An 18939-nucleotide genomic window follows, 5' to 3' on the forward strand; every position below is an offset into this window, starting at 1 on the left:
CTGTTTAAGAAACAAAACAAAAAAGCTAATTTGTCTTTATTAGAATGAGCTGGCCAAAGGCTCAGACTTATGTCTTCCCCGTTTCTCTGCCTGAAACCCAGGAGAGATGCTGCCCATCACTGTAAACAATACTGAGCTAGATGGACCAGTGACATGACTCAGTATAAAGCAGCTTCCTATGTTCCTATGACGAAAACCTTCCAGTTTTGAACTAAGCCACAATTCCATTATTTCTGAACTCAGAGAGCTATGGTTTGCTCTAACTGCGGTTAGTTAACAAACCAAGATACCAAACCACAGCTTGTTTGTGAAGAACAAGCTATAGTTATAGCAGACCACAGGAGGTCCCACAACCGTGCTTAGTTCAAAGCAGAAGCTGTCCTCCTCTCAGGAGAAAGAGAGAGAAAAATAGTATGTGAGTTAGGCTCTCTAACCTTAAAATCAATCATGGTTTGCCATTACATCTGAACCAGACCATTATTTCGAGCACAACCCTTCAGCGCAGGGCATGATAACTCTTTCACTCTATTTTCTGGCACCCACAATTTAATCCAACAATTCATAAAGTCTGTTGTGCATACATTTGACTATGAAACAGCAAGGCATTTTATTATGCATTTGTAAAGTGTGGTAATTTAAATTGCATCAGAAAGAGAAAAGGTGCAGCGGCAGTTCTGCCCCTTTTTTGTATCTGTATTCAAAAACCTTCAAAATCAAGGACAAAAGGGGGAGGAGAGAGAGAACAGAATTTTAGAAAGAATCCACAGTCATATTCCACAGACACAGAGACCCACACTGTTACTAGGCAGAACGCACAAGGGAACCAAAGACAAGCAAACCAAAGCGGAACACATCAAAAGCTGAAAGTTAATGAAATAAGCCAGCAACTTTGAAACAAGAGGTGGGAAAAAGTAACTTCCTCAAAGCTCCATAAACACTCATGCATCTGAAATTTTAAGAGGTTTTTACTATTCATTTCTGTTTTTTAGATGAAAAGGGATGGGCTCTCAGGGAGTGGGGTGGGGAAATGCAGGTTCTATTTTCAAATACCAAATCTGAATGAGAAAAAAGGAATAGTAATAATCACCTGGGATGAAACTACAAGTTTAGAACCATTGAAAAAGTACCTGAAATGGTTGCTGCTGGGATGAAAAAGCAGCAGAAACATTTGGAGGAAGCTGGGTTGCTATAGCAACAGGAGTACCAGTCTGACCATCCTTTCCTGTCACAACCTTTACCTGAGAGAAGATATTTTGGGGGAAAACAAAAAGGGAAATCATTTTCTTTTCTTCTGGTTTTAAAAAATCTGATCAACACACTCCACTTTGCATTGCATTGATGGTTCCTCACTGAAGAGGGGATTTTAAGAAAAGGCCCATAGGTGTGATGGGACTTGAACCCACTTTTTTTTTAAGAAAAAAGAGAAGAAATAAGATGTTCTGCTTTGTCTTTATAGACAGCAGAATGGGGCGAGGCACAGGCTACTTGTGACCACTCGCCACCTAAAGTCTCCACTGAAATTTAGAATAGGCAAATAACATGGGTTAACTTGAGATATTGGCTTTCTAACAGACAACAAAATTAGCATGACAGACAGTTCACACTCAGAAGAGCCCCAACATTTATTAAGCAATGAGCATAGCCTGCATTCTCTCCCCTCCTCGCAGCCTCCCCCAAACTCCCATAATAATCAGCCCACCCAGGCAAGGGATGAAGTTGCATTGCTTTAGCAGAAGGTGATAAAAGGAAGGGGGAATAAGAGTGAGGAAATGCACAAAATACAAAGAGAAGGAGGTACCCCCAAAGTGCCTTGTTTTTCAAAAGAAAATGTAACATTGTCAATGTTCCTGGAAGTTTATTGTTTCTTCAAACGTCTTCCATTAAGTCCATTTTATTTTTTACAAAGGGGGGGGAAAGGTTTTCTTAAATTGAGTGTTAAATAGGGATACCTGCAAAACTGTTATAAATTTAAGTGAAAGGCTTTAAACATCCATTTATGTCACACAGGACCGGTTAAGCAGGTATAAATCATTTTGACCATTCAAAAAGTAAAGGGGTGGGAAATGATACACTGTTGGGGGGGGGTATAGGTTAAAATCAGTCTCCTTAAAAATTATTGTCTATAGATTTGATTTTATGTGCCATGCCACCAGGCCTACTCAGATGAACTTAAATGCCTTTACTCAACCTTTATAATGAATTTTGGAAAGACTTTCTGAAGAATAACTATTTTGAAAATTAGGAGCATCTGTCTTCATAGCAAAAGTTTGAAACCAAAGGGATGCACACCACCAATGAGATAGCTTTTTGCTGCATTTTTCATTAGAATTGATTCTGCAGGAAAACATGCCGTATTTGATTTTGTTTGACAAGCAAGAGTTGATTCCACATTTAGTGTTCTGAGTATTCATCATGCCTGACAAGCACTCCTGTAAAACTTACAAACACTGGTCCAAAGTAGTATCACTTTGATTATAAATTGCAGAGGTTCAGCCATGTTGAGGTCCTCTACTGTCAAGCAGTACATAAATTTTCTGAATTAAATAAACATAGTTGTACTCAGTACTATTTTTCTAGAAAAAGAGGTGCCAAAGCCCACCATGAACACCTCCTTCATTAGAATGGCAATGGCGCCCACCTGAGAGGTACTGGAACTGAGTTTGAGTGAGTTCTGGCTGGAAAAAGCCCTGGTTGTACGTACTATTTTTTCAAGCTTGAGCTGGTTATATTTAATAATGAGTTCTTGAATTTCAAGAACTCTCAAGCATTTCAAGCTCCTGAAGGAGGAGTGTCTTACTCTGAAACCCCTTGAGGAGTTTTATGTCAAGTGCCTGTTGTCCTTTTTGTTTTGTTTTTTATTTGTTGTCCTTTTCGTTTTGTTGATTATGTCACTTTTCAGTAAAATGAATTTCAAATTGATGTTCACCTGCTTTCCACTCTATAGTTTTGTGAGACCACACAGCCCCCACCATTTTGATGGAAGCAAATAGGTCATTAGAGTACTAACAACTGCCATTAAATAGGTAATCAAGATAGTATTGAAAATGTCAACATATTTACAATACTGAATTGGAAGAAGAGACTGGCTCTTTGGAAATTGTAGTTTGCAAGTCAGTAACTATACATCCTTCACCTATTACAAGGTCTCAGTCCTGAAATTGTTTCAGAGGTATTCCCTGCATATAAGCGCTATATGCCTCACTCATGACATTACAAGCTCCCATTATGTGAGTGACCAATTTGTTCCAAACTGGGGGATTCAAAGGCCTCCAACTCGTCACAAAAGGAAACACTTTGGAGATCTGGCATCACATAAAGAGTCACCTATTGAACTTCCAGTGCCTACTGAAGGCTTTTTTTATCCCAGCAGGCATTTTATATGAAGTTTGATTTTATAATTTTAACTTATTTTTATTCTTTGTATTGTATCTTTGCAAACCAGTTAGAGACTATTGTAGTTAAGTGGTAAATAAATTATTTAAATCAACAAATAAACACATTATTTGGAAGTTTAAAGTAGGTAAACATCACCTTTAGAATCAATAGTATCATAAATTGGAATACCCCCTTTGAAATATGGGACCTCCAGAAATTCTGTTTATACCTGAGTTTTACCGGTAAACATTTGTATAAGTATTAGACAATTTACTGCTAAGCTTGCAAAACCATTCAAGTTGCAAATCTCAACGGAATTGACTTCTGAGTATGCATGTATAAGACTGCATTGTTAATTTGCTTTTTATAAAAAAAAGACACAGACTTTAGGCTTGACAGTTTTTGCAAGATAACAACAGAAAGTGGTGTCTGCGCCAGATAGTTACAGATAACGAAGAGTTTAAATTTCTTTTGGAATGCACTTTTTTTAAATGTAGCAAAATTAGACACATGGATCAGGATCCCAGTAGCTGCTTACAGCTTTCTTTCACCAGGGCTGATTATAAAAAACAAACAAACCATTTTTCAACAGCAGACACCAGAGCCTGCTTGAGAAGTTCAGTTTCAAACTCTGCTATGCAGCAGGAGAGGAGGAAGTTATTTGATAAACATAGCCCCAGAGTGTATTATTTGCTAATGTGAAACGAGTTATAGGGTTCTTTGTATCCAGGCCTTTATCATTATTTTGCACTACAGTGATACTTGGAGAAACTGGTGGAGCCCTAAATTAAGCCTGCTTCAAGTTTTCACTTGATGTTATTACAAAATCATGGCTGTAATCCTGTGCACGCTTACCTGGGTGTAATCCCCAATTAACATAGCGGGACTTGCTTCTGAGTAACCACACACTGGATAAACCACAAATTACATAGCTGAACCTTCTTTTAACTGACAGCTAAGTTTGCCATTTTAGCTGAGTGCCAGTAAACCTACTGTGCAAATTTATACTCAAGTTTAAGGTTCCTGTGTGAGCATGACTGGGGAGAAAGCAAGCAAACAGAAAACAGAAAAATGCCCTACAACTTCTGCTTCCATGTTAAACCAGCTTTTCTGACACTTTGGTTACAACTAGAAAATATTTATAATATAAAGTGACAATTCCCTAAGGGGTTCCCGAAGGATTCTGCCCTTATTTTTGTAACACTGCAAGCCAGCACATCATAACTTTGTATCATTTTCATATGTGTACCCTGAGCTTGCTCTAAAAAGTTGACGGCAACATTGCATAGGAATTTTCTCCATTTCCCTCACTTTCTAATTTTATCATAACAACACTGCAAGACAAGTTAAGCTGAGAGGTGGCTACTTGTCTGGAGTCACCAACTGGATTTCATGGCTAAAGTAAGAACAGGACTTGAACTCGCACCTTCCTGATCAAAGAGGAACATTCTACCTACTACACTATAACCAATCTATGAACAAAACCACAAATAAGATCAAATGGAATTACAAATAGCAGCTAAATATAAGATCCTAAACCTAAGTCCAGCAAATCTGTTTGCAACATCAAAACACCAAACCTTAAAGACGAATGCTGCAGGATATGCTGCGCTACCTACTGGCCTAATAAATCTTGCAACCCAATCATGCTTCGTACTCCAATGCAAATCTAACTGATTTCAAATGTACTGAGTTCCAAGTATGCACGCTACAGACTGCAGAATTAAAAATCAAATAACTGGTATAAATAATTCTAGGCTTCAGTAGGTTTCTAAATTATTGGAACAGCAAGTTCCTACCTCATCATTGATAACCTCAGATTGTTCCTCTTCCTCCTCTTCCTCCAAATCCAAGTCATTCTGCCTGAGGTATGCTTGCAACGCTGCACAAGGCTTCTTCTTGAAAGCTAAGAAATCCATCATATTTCCATGCAGGTGTTGCAGGAAAAACAACTCAATCAAATACTCTTTGAAAGCGTCTTTCAACACCTCCATTTCCTTGAGGTGGTGGTCCAAACATTGCTTTCTCAGCTGAGCGGTTTCTTGAGTGGCTGGGGGGATCTCCTCCAGTTTCTTTGTTTTTTTCACCACAGCACTTACTGAAGGAGTAAGAGGGAGGCTTGTCAGCCCCTGTGGCATGCTGGCCCGGGAAGGGCTTGTGGGAGGTGGCGGCGATGTCATTCCAAAAGCAGAAGCTCCTCCAACCCCAGCTATCAGCCCACTAGAAGTCCGGTCATATCCCAGGGATCTGCTCAACTGCTGACCTTGGAGAACCTGCTGCTGTTGCTGCATGCCTTGGATGATGTTGCTGATATGAGGTGGCAGGTTATTTGTTGCAATGTGACCAGGGCTAGGTAAAGGTTGGATATTTGCTCCACTAGCGACGGGACTTTGTGGTCCAAGGTGGTGTATGGTGCCACCGGTTTGCGAGTGGGGCTGCGACAGCCTACGTTCTCTAACCGCAGCAGGTGCTCCGGAAGATGAAAGCTGCACCTGAGCTGTGGTGCCTTGAGATATCTGGGTGATGCCGGAGCCTTCCTGATACACAAAGTGCCCGCCATTTGAAGGGCTCAAACTAATCTGTCTCACGAGAACGCTCGCATCAACAAAGCCTCGTGTCGGGCTCTGGCTGCACATCCCCAAGCCAGGCCCTGGAGTGCCTGCCCGAACATTTGATATGGACTGCACTGGCATAGAGCTGGGCTGCGTGGGGCTCTGAGACTGAGCCTGTGGCGGCAACGGCGAAGTAACTTGAATGTAGGAGGGGGACCCATGCTCAAACCTCCTTTGCTGAGGGCTGAACTGGAAACTCGGGGAGGTCGGACTCGGGATCGGCAACGGAGTAAGCGTGATCTGCTGGTTTCCTGTCGCAACCGGTCCAACATTCTGCAGGGTAATGTTCACATTCTGCCCAGCGACTGGGCTTCTGCTCATTATAAACTGCTGGATTTGGTAACTGGGAGACTGTGGTGCTGATGGGCTTGCTGAAGGAGCAAACGAAGGTGCTGGGGACTGGGGCAGGTTCGCCTGTTGGTCTTCACCCTCGCTGCCAGTGAAGGAGCGGGACCTTTGGAGCTGGCGTTGGGCATTTTGAGGACCATTGCCATGGTGCATTATCACCTTTTTAATGTTCTCAATGTCTAAAGGGAAATTTAGAAAAGTTCATTAAGCAACACAATAAAGACAGAATTCCTCCAGCGTTTTGCCATGTCTTTCCACTCCCTTTGTGCCCTCAACCACTTTTGAAATTAAATGATTGTGAGGGGTTTTTAAAGATTTCCCCGAGTTTCCAATCCAGGCTTTTTTATGTTACCCTGGAAAATGCACGTATGTACCTTGGTGGAACTACAGAAATAAATGTATTTAATTTCTTTCCAACTTTTCCAAATTATTTAAACATATGTGCTCTACCTGACTGCTACTAGATCTATTACCACTAGTTGCACCTTTCAAGTGTAAGACAAGAAAGGAAAGGTTAATATTCTCCTGGATAGTACTGCATACTCTGTTAAATGTTTTATGCTGAACCACAACAGAAGGATTAAAATTGTTTTCTGCAGTTACTGTCTCATTTTTATGATGTGAAACATAAATAGAAGCATGAAATGGCATCTTAAAACCAAACACATTTATTATGACTTTCACGTCTGTGGACAATATGATGCACGAAGTCTTATTCAAGTTGCTAATAACTTGGGTGTAGGAACTGCCACTGTTAATGTGCTTATTCAGCATTTTATTTCTCTCTAATCTCTTTCTACAATCTTTCCCCGCTTCAACTCAGGGCAGCGCCTCACACATTTGAAGGACAGGACTCTAGGAGACCTTGAAAGCTTATGTCATAATACATCTGTTATTGTTTTGCTACTTCACAGGGTTGTTGTGGGTGCTTTTAAAAAGTGGGAGAGGTTTAATTAATAAGTTATTTCCAGTTTAATTAATAAGTTATTTCCAGGTGGCAGCTCTGCAGCTTTTGAACTCCCTTCTAGTTAACATTTGTGTGGCCCCTTTAGTTCTAGTATTCAGGAAAGCCTTACAAATCTCATGCTTCTGATACAGAAGACTGTAGTCCACAAAAGCTTGTGCCATAATAAATTTGGCCACCTTTAAGGAGCCACAAGATTCTTTGTAGGTTTTTGCTGAAACAAACTTAAAATAAATTTTACTGTAGGAGTTAAAACCTTATTTTTGCTAATTTTCTTTCCTTAAGGAAAAAAAGAATTGGTGTCTTAATCCAGTACAGTATCTTTTTCTCTGCACCCAGTAGCACTTTCACAAGTCTATCCAGACATGTAATTTAATTACTTACATTTGTTTTAAACATTTTACAAATTAAATCTGAATTTTAAAAATTACTCCATGCATACTTTTTTTGGTGGAGTTTAGTTGTATTTTATCGACAATTTTATTATGCATAGCACTTAAAAGATCTATTTGATTAAGCAGTTCATGATCCTTTTAAAATGAATCACATAAATCTGGACTCTTGTCTGAATGGTTCTATTACTTTTATTTCTCCAAGTCATTGTGTAAGGGTTTGGCCGTGAGAAGCGAATGATCGATGACACCCAAAGCAACAGCTTTCTACGCTCATAACATATCAATATTAACAACAATACAAAAAAATAGGCATAGAAACACAAGAAAATTCCTTAAACAAGTCAGACAATTGGGTCCATCTAGCTTGGTACAGCTACAGCAGCACCTCTCAACCTTGGGGTGCTGTTAGACTACAACTCCCATCATCCCTGACTATCGGTCCTGCTAACCAGGGATGATGGGTGTCGTAGTCCAACAACACCCTACCCTTGAGAAAGGCTGTTCTACAGTGTGATGTGGTGACAGGGGGTTAAATGAGAACCATGTGTGGCACCTTGAGCTCCTTGGAGAGAGAAAAACGGGGCATAAATGCAATAAACCAGGCACCCCAAACTCTGCCCTCCCGATGTTTTGGGACTACAATTCCCATCATCCCTGACCACTGGTCCTGTTAGCTAGGGATGATGGGAGTTGTAGTCCCAAAACATCTGGAGGGCCGAGTTTGCAGGTGCCTGCAATAAAAAAAACACAAATGCAATGACTGGCTCTCCAGTGTTTCAGTTTGACTCCTCTCCTCCCAGCCTACCTGGCCTGATCCTGGGACACCCTAAACCGCAGCCACGGACCGGCACAACCCTTCCCTCCCTACCACTGTTGAGACTAGGATGCTGGGGATACAGGGGCCGCTGGCCCGATTCGGCAGAGCGAACAAAGTCCCGTCACCCTGTCGCGGAAGCGTCCGAGCAACCCAGCCGGCAGAAAAAGCTCTCCCTTGGGAGCCTGGAGCTGCGTTTGCGTTCTCTTGCCGGCGGGACCGGCCCTTCTTGGCCCTTCCCGGCGCCCGTTAACTCCCTCAGGCGCGCGGGAGAGGAGAAAGGGGGGGGGGAGGTCCGAGTTCGAGGCCTGGCTCGGTTCTCAGGCCGGGCCTAGAGCGGCCTAGGCACCTCGGCCCTCACACACAAGCCGCCAAGCCCTCCCGGGACCGGCCGGCTCTACCTTGTCTCTCCGGCGAGGCGTCAACCCGCTGCGCTCCAGTAAAGGCGCCTCCCTAACTCGTCCCTCCCGCTCCGAGCCGGGCCCTGCTTCTGCCATCCGCCTCCTGACAGGAAACTGGCGGAGGAAGAGGAGGAGGAAACAAAAAAAGAGAAAGAGAGACGCATGCGCATCCGCTGGTTGTACGGGCGCCGGTGAGGGTCAATTCGTGGGACGTCGCGCCGGTCAACCCGGGTAAGCGCGCTTACTCCAGCCTCACCCCACCCTCGCCCGCTCGCCACTAGTTGGCTTCGGATTGTAGAAATGCGCATGCGAATAGAGGCTCCGCCCAGCGTGAACGTAAAGTACGTTCTCTAGGCGCGGGGAAGGGACGGCCCTGACGGCGCATGTGCCGAAGTGAGACAGAAAAGGAGGGGGAAGAGGGAGGGAGGGGGAAGGAGGGAGAGAAAGAATCTGAATTGGTACATGCGCACTAGTTGTTTTCTGCATAATTTTAGACTCGGGTTTAAAAATTAAATAGCCATTTAAAAAATCTGCTATAATTCCTGATTGTAAAATCAAGCAGTAAATGCCAGCAATTTTTAAGAGTGCGATGTGCACCGCAACCACTTCAATCAAATACAAATAATCATCCAAAATAATCATCCAACTTGAAAGAACATTGAAAACCTTGGACAGGTAGCAGGTTTTAAGTTGAACAAGATGAAAACTAAGGTCTTAGAGAAAAATCTAACTGTGAATGAGAGAGAAAAGTTTCAGGAGGAGACAGGATTAACATTGGTTAAGAAAGTGAAATATTTAGGGGTTAACATGACAGCTAAGAATGTGAACTTATTTAAGGACAATTATGAAAAATGTTGGATTGAAGTGAAAAAGGATTTAGAAATATGGACAAATTTGAAGTTATCATTGTTAGGCCGAATTGCTGTGATAAAAATGAATGTATTGCCAAGGATGTTGTTTTTGTTTCAAACATTGCAAATTTTGGACAAGATGGATTGTTTCAAGAAGTGGCAGAGAGATATTTCCAGATTTGTCTGGCAGGGCAAGAAGCCTCGAATAAAATTTAAGATATTAACCGATGCTAAAGAAAGAGGTGGATTTGCCCTGCCAGACCTTAAACTTTACTATGAATCAGCTGCTTTTTGCTGGCTGAGAGAATGGCTGCTTCTTGAAAACACTGATGTGTTGGATTTAGAAGGTTTCAACAATGTATTTGGTTGGCATGCATATTTGTGGTATGATAAGGTAAAAGCACATAAAGCGTTTAAAAACCATATTGTTAGAAAAGCACTGTTTAATGTTTGGATAAGATACAAGGATTTGTTAGAAAATAAAACCCGAAGATGGTTGTCACCAATGGAAGTGAAGGCTCAGAAAAAACTCAATATGGAGGCCAAATGGCCGAAATATTGGGAAATTCTAGAACAAGATGGAGACAGAATAAAACTGCAGAGCTTTGAAAAATTGAAAAACAGAGTGCGAGATTGGCTCCATTATTACCAAATAATGGAGGCATATAACTTGGACAAAAAAGTTGGTTTCCAGGTGGAAAAATGAAAATTGGAAACAGAATTGTTAGATCCCAAAATTAAGAATTTGTCAAGAATGTATAACTTGTTGTTGAAATGGAACACTCAGGATGAAATGGTGAAATCTGCTTTGATTAAATGGGCACAAGATGTTGGACATAACATTATGATTGCTGACTGGGAACAGTTATGGACCACAGGTATGAAATTTACGGCATGTAATGCTCTAAGAGAGAATTTAATGAAAATGATTTATAGGTGGTACATGACACCAGTCAAGCTTGCAAAAATTTATAATTTACCTGACAATAAATGTTGGAAATGTAATGAGACTGAAGGTACATTCTTTCACCTTTGGTGGACATGCCCAAGGATTAAGACATTCTGGGAGATGATTTATAATGAAATGAAAAAGGTATTTAAATATACCTTCCTGAAGAAACCAGAGGCCTTTCTCCTGGGCATGGTCGGCCAATTGGTGCCAAAGAAGGACAGAACTTTTTTTATGTATGCAACAACAGCAGCAAGAATACTTATCGCGAAGTATTGGAAGACACAAGATTTACCCACCCGGGAAGAATGGCAGATGAAGTTGATGGACTATATGCAACTGGCGGAAATGACTGGCAGAATCCGAGACCAGGGAGAAGAGTCGGTAGAAGAAGATTGGAAAAAATTCAAAGATTATTTACAGAAATACTGTAAAACTAATGAATGCTAGAAAAATGTTGGAATGAAGTTATATGGCTTTAGCAGAAAGGTTATAAGGAATTAAGTATAAATAGATTTTTAATGTATTAAAGGGGAAAAAATAAGGTTAGAATAAGTTAAGGTAAATTACAGGACAGAAAACTGAGGAAGATGCAAAGGATTTGCTGAAACAGTTAATTGAAGTGGAATACAAAAAGGAGGTGTGAGGAGGTCGTGGAAACATGTGAATGAAAGATACTGAAATTATGGATGTGTTTTAAATTGTGTTTGTTGTGTTTTGTTAATTCAATGTTTTAGTGTCAGTGTTACGTAGTGTTTTTGTTTTTGTATTGTATTGTATTGTTTTGTTGAATTCTTTTTCTTTCTTTTATAGTCTTTAAACTGTTAATAAATATTATTTTTTTTAAAAAAAGAACATTGAAAACCGATGGCTAAATCCACTAAAAGAAATGGGGAGAATAATAAATTCTCAATTATTTTTATTTATTGGATTTATTCATCTTTCTTTCTTTTTTACTGTGATAACCCAAAGCCGCCCAGAGTGGCTGGGGAAACCCAGCCAGATAGGCGGGGTATAAATAATATTTTTTTATCATTATTATATTATAACTCAAAACCGGCATCGAAGAAAAACAAAGAAAAATCTGAAAGGCAATCCTTTAAAAACAAGGCAAGATTGAAACTTCCCAGCCACTCAAAAGGAGGCCACAGAATTCAGAGCCAAAAGTCTGGCACCTAAAACTGTATATCAGTGCTTTTCTTCTGGGGGTACTGAAGGATAGGTATTTCCAGAACTTTTTCCCCAGAAGAAAAACACTGTACAGTATACAATTATGGTACCTGGTGAGTCTCCCTGGAGGATTTAACTAAGTACAGGGCAGTGCAGTTTACCTTACAAATTTTTTTGGGGGGGGGGGTGGAATCCAGAAACTACAGATAATCCCTCCCTCAGTTACATGCTTATAGCCTGGGAGGGGGGCAGAGTATGTTAGAATTCCTGGCGAAGGCAGGATGTTTGTGTTACCGTGTTCCGTGAAGTGGGACTATTGTCCTTTTTCTTTTTGCTGTCTGATGCTAGAGAGAGGGAGCCATGTTGCAGTGGTCCGTGTGTGCTTATATGTAAATAAAGTAGATTAGCCAAAATGCTGAGTTGCTGAGGTCTGTCACGCAAGCCATGTGCAAACTCTGCGGATCCCTAAGTGTGCCTGTGTCGGTTGGCATCGGTTGCTGTGATGTTCGGGCTGAAGAAAGCTTTTGAAGCTCCCGAACGAAAGACCAGGAGGGAGGGAACATGCCAGTCAGGCATGTGTCTCTGCCGGGATCCTACTCGAGTGTAGGCTGAACTCCTGACAGAGTAAACTCCATTTTCTTTCCTGTTACTCCATTTAAATAATTGCTTTTTTTTTTTTTTTGAAGGAGCAAAATTAAATACTTAAGCCAGTGGCAAATGTGGGACATAGTTTCTATACATGATCTTTTTGAAGGGGCAGCTCCCAAATTAGGTCAACTTGGGTACGATATGAGTAAACTGGTCCCAGTTACGTCAGTCTTTTCTTTATCTAAAACCAAAATAGCAGGAATCAGGCTATTAGGTCTTTTAACAGGATTTGACCAATTGATGCTTTTGACTTTACAATGAAAGTTATGGCATCAAACATTTACAATGGGACAATGGGAACAGCCCAAAGTTTAAAAGAATAATGGGCACAAAACTTGTTGGAGGGATGGGAGGCATATTTCCTACATATTTCCTCCAATGGCTGCGCTCGTTTCTCTCTGGTCGGGGACAGAGGGTGGCGCTTGGGGGGGAATTGTCTTCGCGCCACTCCTTGGTGTGTGGAGTGCCTCAGGGTGTGATTCTCTCCCCGATGCTTTTTAACATCTTTATGCGCCCCCTCGTCCGGAGTTTTGGGCTGGGTTGCCATCAGTATGCCGATGACACCCAACTCTATCTGTTGATGGGTGGCCATCCTGACTCGGTCCCAGACACACTGACCAGATGTCTGGAAGCTGTGGCTGGATGGTTACGTGGGAGCCGGTTGAAGTTAAATCCTTCGAAGACAGAGGTCCTCTGGCTGGGACGGAGCGATATGGGATTGAGGGGGCAACTCCCATCTCTTGCGGGGGTGCAGTTAGTGCCAGCATCGTCCGTTAAGAGTTTGGGTGTAATCTTCGATACCTCCCTCTCTATGGAGGCGCAGATTACAGCTATAACAAAGGCGGCATTTTTTCATCTCCGCCAAGCTAAGCAGTTGGCTCCTTATCTCTCTCGCCCTGACCTAGCCACTGTGATCCACGCGACGGTCACCTCCAGACTGGATTATTGTAACTCGCTCTATGTGGGGCTGCCCTTGAGACTGACCCAGAAACTCCAGCGAGTGCAGAATGCCGCGGCGAGACTCCTTATGGGGTCTTCGCTGCGAGACCACATTCATCCAGTACTATACCAGCTGCACTGGCTCCCGGTGGAGTATAGGATCAGGTTTAAGGTGCTGGTTTTAACCTTTAAAGCCCTATACGGCCTAGAACCCTCGTACCTACGGGACCGCCTCTCCTGGTATGTCCCACAGAGAAATTTACGGTCTGCAAATAAAAACATCCTGAAGATCCCAGGCCACAGAGAGGTTAGGCTGGCCTCAACTAGAGCCAGGGCTTTCTCGGCCGCGGCTCCAATCTGGTGGAACGCTCTGTCACAAGAGACTAGGGCCCTGTGGGACCTGACATCTTTCCGCAGGGCCTGCAAGACAGACCTGCTCCACCAGGCCTTTGGTCAGGGCGCAGCCTGACCCCCTCCTCTGGCAATCTGCACAGAATTTTGCTTAATGGTTGCCATCAATTTGATTTTAATTTGATTTTAATTAATTTTATAATAATGAATGTTTTTAGAATGTTGGATTATTTTGATTGTTGTTAGCCGCCCTGAGCCCAGCTTCGGCTGGGGAGGGCGGGATATAAATAAAATTTATTATTATTATTATTATATGCTGGGAATGCCAATATGTGCATGGGTTTTGACAGGGCATCTTTAAAAAATACTGTAGTCTTATTGTAAAGAAGGAAATACAGATGGCTCCAAAATTAGTATCATTATCAAATCTTTCATTGTCAAAATGTCCACATCCTATATAAGGAAATGCTTCTTCTTGTTTTTATCAGGGTATCATGGTATTTACTGGTTGAAAAATGCTGGAAATACTCTAAAGATCCATCATTAGAAGCTTGGTATAATAAAGTTTGCATTTTTATATTAGCAGAAAAACTAACTAAATCAAGGCCTGGCATAAAGACAAAAACAGGAAATGGATTCATAATATTAATGAACAGGATGAGATGAGGAAAATATCAAAGACTCAAGGAGAATTGTGCAAAGGTATGCTTTATTTAATAATATATTAATATAATATTCAATATGAATAACTATCAAACTTTTTATTCCTGTATTCAATTAACAAAGAATGATCTACTTTATTACATCAGACACAGCATTAAAAAAATTAAAAAGCACCATCTTGGACTTCAAAGTTCAGAAATTATATATGTATCTATATCTAAATAAATATCTAATAAAGTGTAGATGAATGAAAAATATGAACATTAATAGGTAATGCCTTAAAGGTAAAGGTACCCCTGACAATTAGGTCCAGTCGCGGGCGACTCGGGGGTTGCGGTGCTCATCTTGCTTTACTGGCCAAGGGAGCTGGTGTTTGTCCGCAGACAGCTTCTGGGTCATGTGGCCAGCATAACTAAGCCGCTTCTGGCAAACCAGAGCAGTGCACGGAAATGCCGTTTACCTTCCTGCCAGAGCGGTACATATTTATCTACTTGCACTTGACGTGCTTTCAAACTGCTAGGGGGGCAGGAGCTGGGACTGAACAACAGGAGCTCACCCCGTTGCGGGAATTCGAACCACCGACCTTCTGATTAGCAAGCCCTAGGCTCTGTGGTTTAGATCACAGCGCCACCCGCATCCCTATAGGTAATGCCTTAGATGCATACAAATTATTTACAGCTGCTTGGCTTGAACAGCACTAATTACAAGAACAGTTCCTTTCACAAACTTCAGAATTTAGATGCTGCCAGGAAGTTCCATTTCTAGCAGGTGTGTTAGAAACTTGGCTTAACTGCAGAATGAGTCCACTCATATTAAAGGGTTGCTATGGCTGAACATGATGCTGAGCCACAATCTCTCTTCAGCATGGATACCGCAGCTGTGATCAAAGTGCCTAAAGAAATAATAATTAAAAAACAACAGAAGAGTATTAACTATATATGAACAAAAAATCAAAACACATTTTTTTGTCTCCATATAAAAATAAATCTATGGCCTTTTAAACTGTGGGGTATTGTTTCTTTTTGTTACTATGGTATGTATTTTTGTGGGGGGGTTTTATTGTAAACTGCTGTTTGATCCTCAAATGAAGGGCAGAATAGATATTTAATAAAGAAAATAAACATATATAACTTTATGTATTCATTTATTAAATTTATCTCCCTAGGGCAGCAGGACACAGAAAAGTCATAAAACAATTCAACTAAAAGTAAAATTAAAAAGTTGTCTAAAAACAATCACATACTCTTGAAGCTAATCATTTTCATGGTTGCCAGGAACAGTATCTTTCAGTCATCAAGTGCCTGGGTAAACAAGAATATCTTTAAATTCCTCATGAAAGTGAATAATGAGGGATACAGATGTGTTTCACCACGGAGGGCATTCCACAAATGGGAAACCACCACTGAAAAGGCCCTGACATAGGTCAACACCAGCTGGGCAACATCCAGTGGCAGCAGCACCATCAGGGCATCCCCTGCCAATCTTAGGACCCAATACGGTTGATACTGGGGAATACTCTATGAAGAATTAGTGCCTGAATTTTCCTGCTACTCTGGTGCTCCTCTTCTCTTTTTCACTATCATATCATCTCTACCGGATTGGGCAGGGACACTTGCAGTATACAATGTAACTCATGCTCAGAGTAGACCCATTTAAGCACATTTATTTAAATGGTTCTTCTTATCCAAGTATGACTTAAATGGATGTCACCTTCCTCTGCAGCCAGTATGAAAACACACTACAGTAGCCTCTTTGCAGATTGTTCTGCTAGCCTTTAAGCCAGGCGTAGGCAAACTCGGCCCTCTATGTTTTTGGGACTACAATTCCCATGATCCCTAGTTAACAGGACCAGTGGTCAGGGATGATGGGAGTTGTAGTCCCAAAACATATGGAGGGCCGAGTTTGCCTATGCCTGCTTTAAGCTAATCAGCTATCATGGGCTTCCTTACAAAGCTGCATTAAATAAACCAATCAACTTTTCAACCCGCTACACTCAAAGGCAGTCAGCCAACCTGGCAACCACCACCAACTGCAAAGATGTGGGATAATTATTAAAGAGTACTTTTTTGCTAAGCCCCAGATCTCATGCCCCTTCCCCCGATTTTGCTCACAGAGAGGTTGGGTATGCTGTAAAGCTGCAATCCATCGCCGTAATTTGCCAATACAGCGGTACCTCGGTCTACGAACAGTCCTGTTAACGGACTATTCGGGTCACGAACTCCGCAAAACCAGAAGTATTGTTCCGGTTAGCGAACTTTACCTCGGTCAATGAACAGTGGAAGGGCACTGGCAGCGGGAGGCCTCATTAGGGAAAGCGCGCCTCAGTTTAAGAACGGCTTCAGTGTAAGAACGGACCTCCGGAATGGATTAAGTTTGTAAACCAAAGTACCACTGTATGCATTCTGTACATGTGCCGCGTCATGCCTGCGCCCAGAGTCTTGTAAGTACCTACCATCAGATGAATGTTTGCTCAAATTGTAGACCCCAATGGGAACCAAACATCCTACTGGGGAGGGATATGAGCATGATTTCAATATATCCTCAGGCAATGCCAAAGCACTCTACTGGTCAGAGAGCCTCTGGAGTAAGGTAGAGGAAAACAAGTGCTAAAACAGACGCTCAAGACTAATTACCCACCACAGTACCGGTAGATTATTGTTATGTACTGAGTTGAATAGGATCCAAACTGCAGCAGTCTGATTGGTCCTAGAACAATAGGATCCAAAAGGCAGCAGTCTGATTGGTCCTAGAACAATAGGATTCAGAATGCAGCAGTCTGATTGGTCCTAGAACAATGCAGCAGTATGATTGGTTGGCAGGAACCACCCAATCATGCTCCAGATAGAAGTGAATCCACAACCTGATTGGCTTACAGTAGAATTCCGGAATTAGCCAATCATGTGCAGCCCATTGTGTAAATAATGTATATAAAGCAGATACTTTGAGGGGACTTTGATTCATTCCTCCTCACCACTATGAGCTGAATAAAGAGCATGAAATCACTTTGCGACTCTGAGTATATTTCAATTATATTACCATAATAGTAATAATTTTATTATTTGTACCCTGCCCATGTGACCGGGTCGCCCCAGCCCCTCTGGGTAGCTTCCAGCGTATACAGAAACATAACAAAATGCAATTCAAAATTCAGTGCTGTTAGTTTATACAACCACCACACTGGAATGCTGCAAGGAATAAAGATATTGAGGCCACCATCACGTGCACACATATGTGGTTTTGATCGCTTCCTTCAATCACTTTACCTCTCTTATTGCATTTTTAAAAGCACCAGGCAGAAAGGACAGCAGCTCGGTGGGAATGCACCTGCTTTGCACGCAGAAGGCCCCAACAGAGATCCTGATTAAGACAGAAGAGAAGGCGGCCTCCAACAGCAGGTTACATCTTCGCTTCTGTGCCACTTCGTGTCCTCTGGGTAGTGAATGCAAGGCTGGGGGGAAACTCTCCCGGTGGAACTTCAGCCTGCTCCATACCAACTGCAGAAGTCGTGTATGTCCGTCCCCCCACACCTTCCTGCCGAGGGAAAAGAAAATAATAGGCAGTCGAGCTAATAATGCTAATACCACCTCAGTATCTAACGTTAAATACCTCCCCCGCCCTTGCACAAAGCCTACCTACCCATTAAACAGGCTCACCCCTCTCGAAAGATTGCATTTGGTCTCTCCTGCCACCGCCTCGCGGAGGATCCACGGTGGGCGATGCCATTTGAAGGACACCGTAGGGGGGAGGGCGCGCGCGCAAGCTCTCCCCTTCCACAAGATACTATCGCGAGCTTGGGAAGGCGGGGCTGCGCGAGCTGAAGGTGCCATTGGCCGGCGCCGCGCGAGAGCTCTCGCGGTATTGGGCAAGCGGTAGTGACTGTTAGAGCAGCCCGCCTATCACAAGCTCAGCAAATAGCGGGACGGGCGGGCGGGCGAGTAAGGGTACGGTAACCCAGCAGGGACGCAATAAGGAGGGTCAAATGCGAAGCGCGTTCTCTTTCCCAAGATGCATGACGGATCGGAAGCCATGAACCATGACGTTTGAGACGTCATATTACGTCACAAGTCACCCCCGCACACACACTAAATTCCCATTCCTCTCAGAACTGGCTTTTACACTACTGAGGTGCAGCTGTTAAGGCTGTTGGGCTAAGGCAGAGGCTTAAGGTGACCTGGAGCCAGCTGCTTTCTGTCAGTGTAGCCTGAGCCTACCCAGCAGAATTCTTGTGAGGGAAGAAATAGGAACCATATTATTACATACATACATGCATGCATACGTTTGTTTAAACCCTGACAGACTCAAGGCTGCTTACAGACAAAAAAAAAAAACTTCTAAAAACACAGAACAAAACTTTTTTTAAAAGTATCAAACATTGATACAATTGAAACCATATAGATATTTATAATCTATTAAAAACTATACAGTATAAGTTGCCTTGAGCTCCTTATGAGGAAAGGCA

General features: G+C 42.3%; 1 protein-coding gene and 1 long non-coding RNA gene across 55 annotated transcripts in view; both read right to left on the reverse strand.

Moving 5' to 3' along the window:
* EP400 (E1A binding protein p400) overlaps window positions 1-9180 on the reverse strand; it is a 73258-nt gene extending 64078 nt beyond the window's left edge. For 39 of the 50 annotated variants that reach the window (XM_083589473.1, XM_083589471.1, XM_083589487.1 and 36 more), the window contains exons 1-3: window positions 8910-9044; window positions 5175-6514; window positions 1128-1238 (exon numbers count right to left, since the gene is read on the reverse strand). In XM_083589473.1, coding sequence (XP_083445599.1) covers window positions 1128-1238; window positions 5175-6488 — 1425 coding nt within the window. In that variant the 5' untranslated portion in view covers window positions 6489-6514; window positions 8910-9044. Of the gene's footprint in view, window positions 1-1127; window positions 1239-5174; window positions 6515-8909 lie in introns of all 50 variants that reach the window. The other 11 variants (XM_083589490.1, XM_083589483.1, XM_083589491.1 and 8 more) reach the window with 2 other exon arrangements.
* Window positions 9181-14507: 5327 nt separating this feature from the next.
* Window positions 14508-18254, reverse strand: LOC310751419. 5 transcript variants are annotated; one of them, XR_014542469.1, is made up of 3 exons: window positions 18117-18254; window positions 17744-18011; window positions 14508-15372 (listed from the first exon to the last, which is right to left on the reverse strand). It is a non-coding gene; the product is annotated as an uncharacterized lncRNA (long non-coding RNA). The 5 variants fall into 5 exon arrangements; XR_014542470.1 differs by having other exon boundaries at window positions 17744-18007; window positions 18117-18227; XR_014542471.1 differs by having other exon boundaries at window positions 18113-18224.
* Window positions 18255-18939: the final 685 nt, after the last annotated feature.

This window comes from Podarcis filfolensis, assembly GCF_964270895.1.
Source record: "Podarcis filfolensis genome assembly, chromosome: 16".
Classification (NCBI taxonomy): domain Eukaryota; kingdom Metazoa; phylum Chordata; class Lepidosauria; order Squamata; family Lacertidae; genus Podarcis; species Podarcis filfolensis.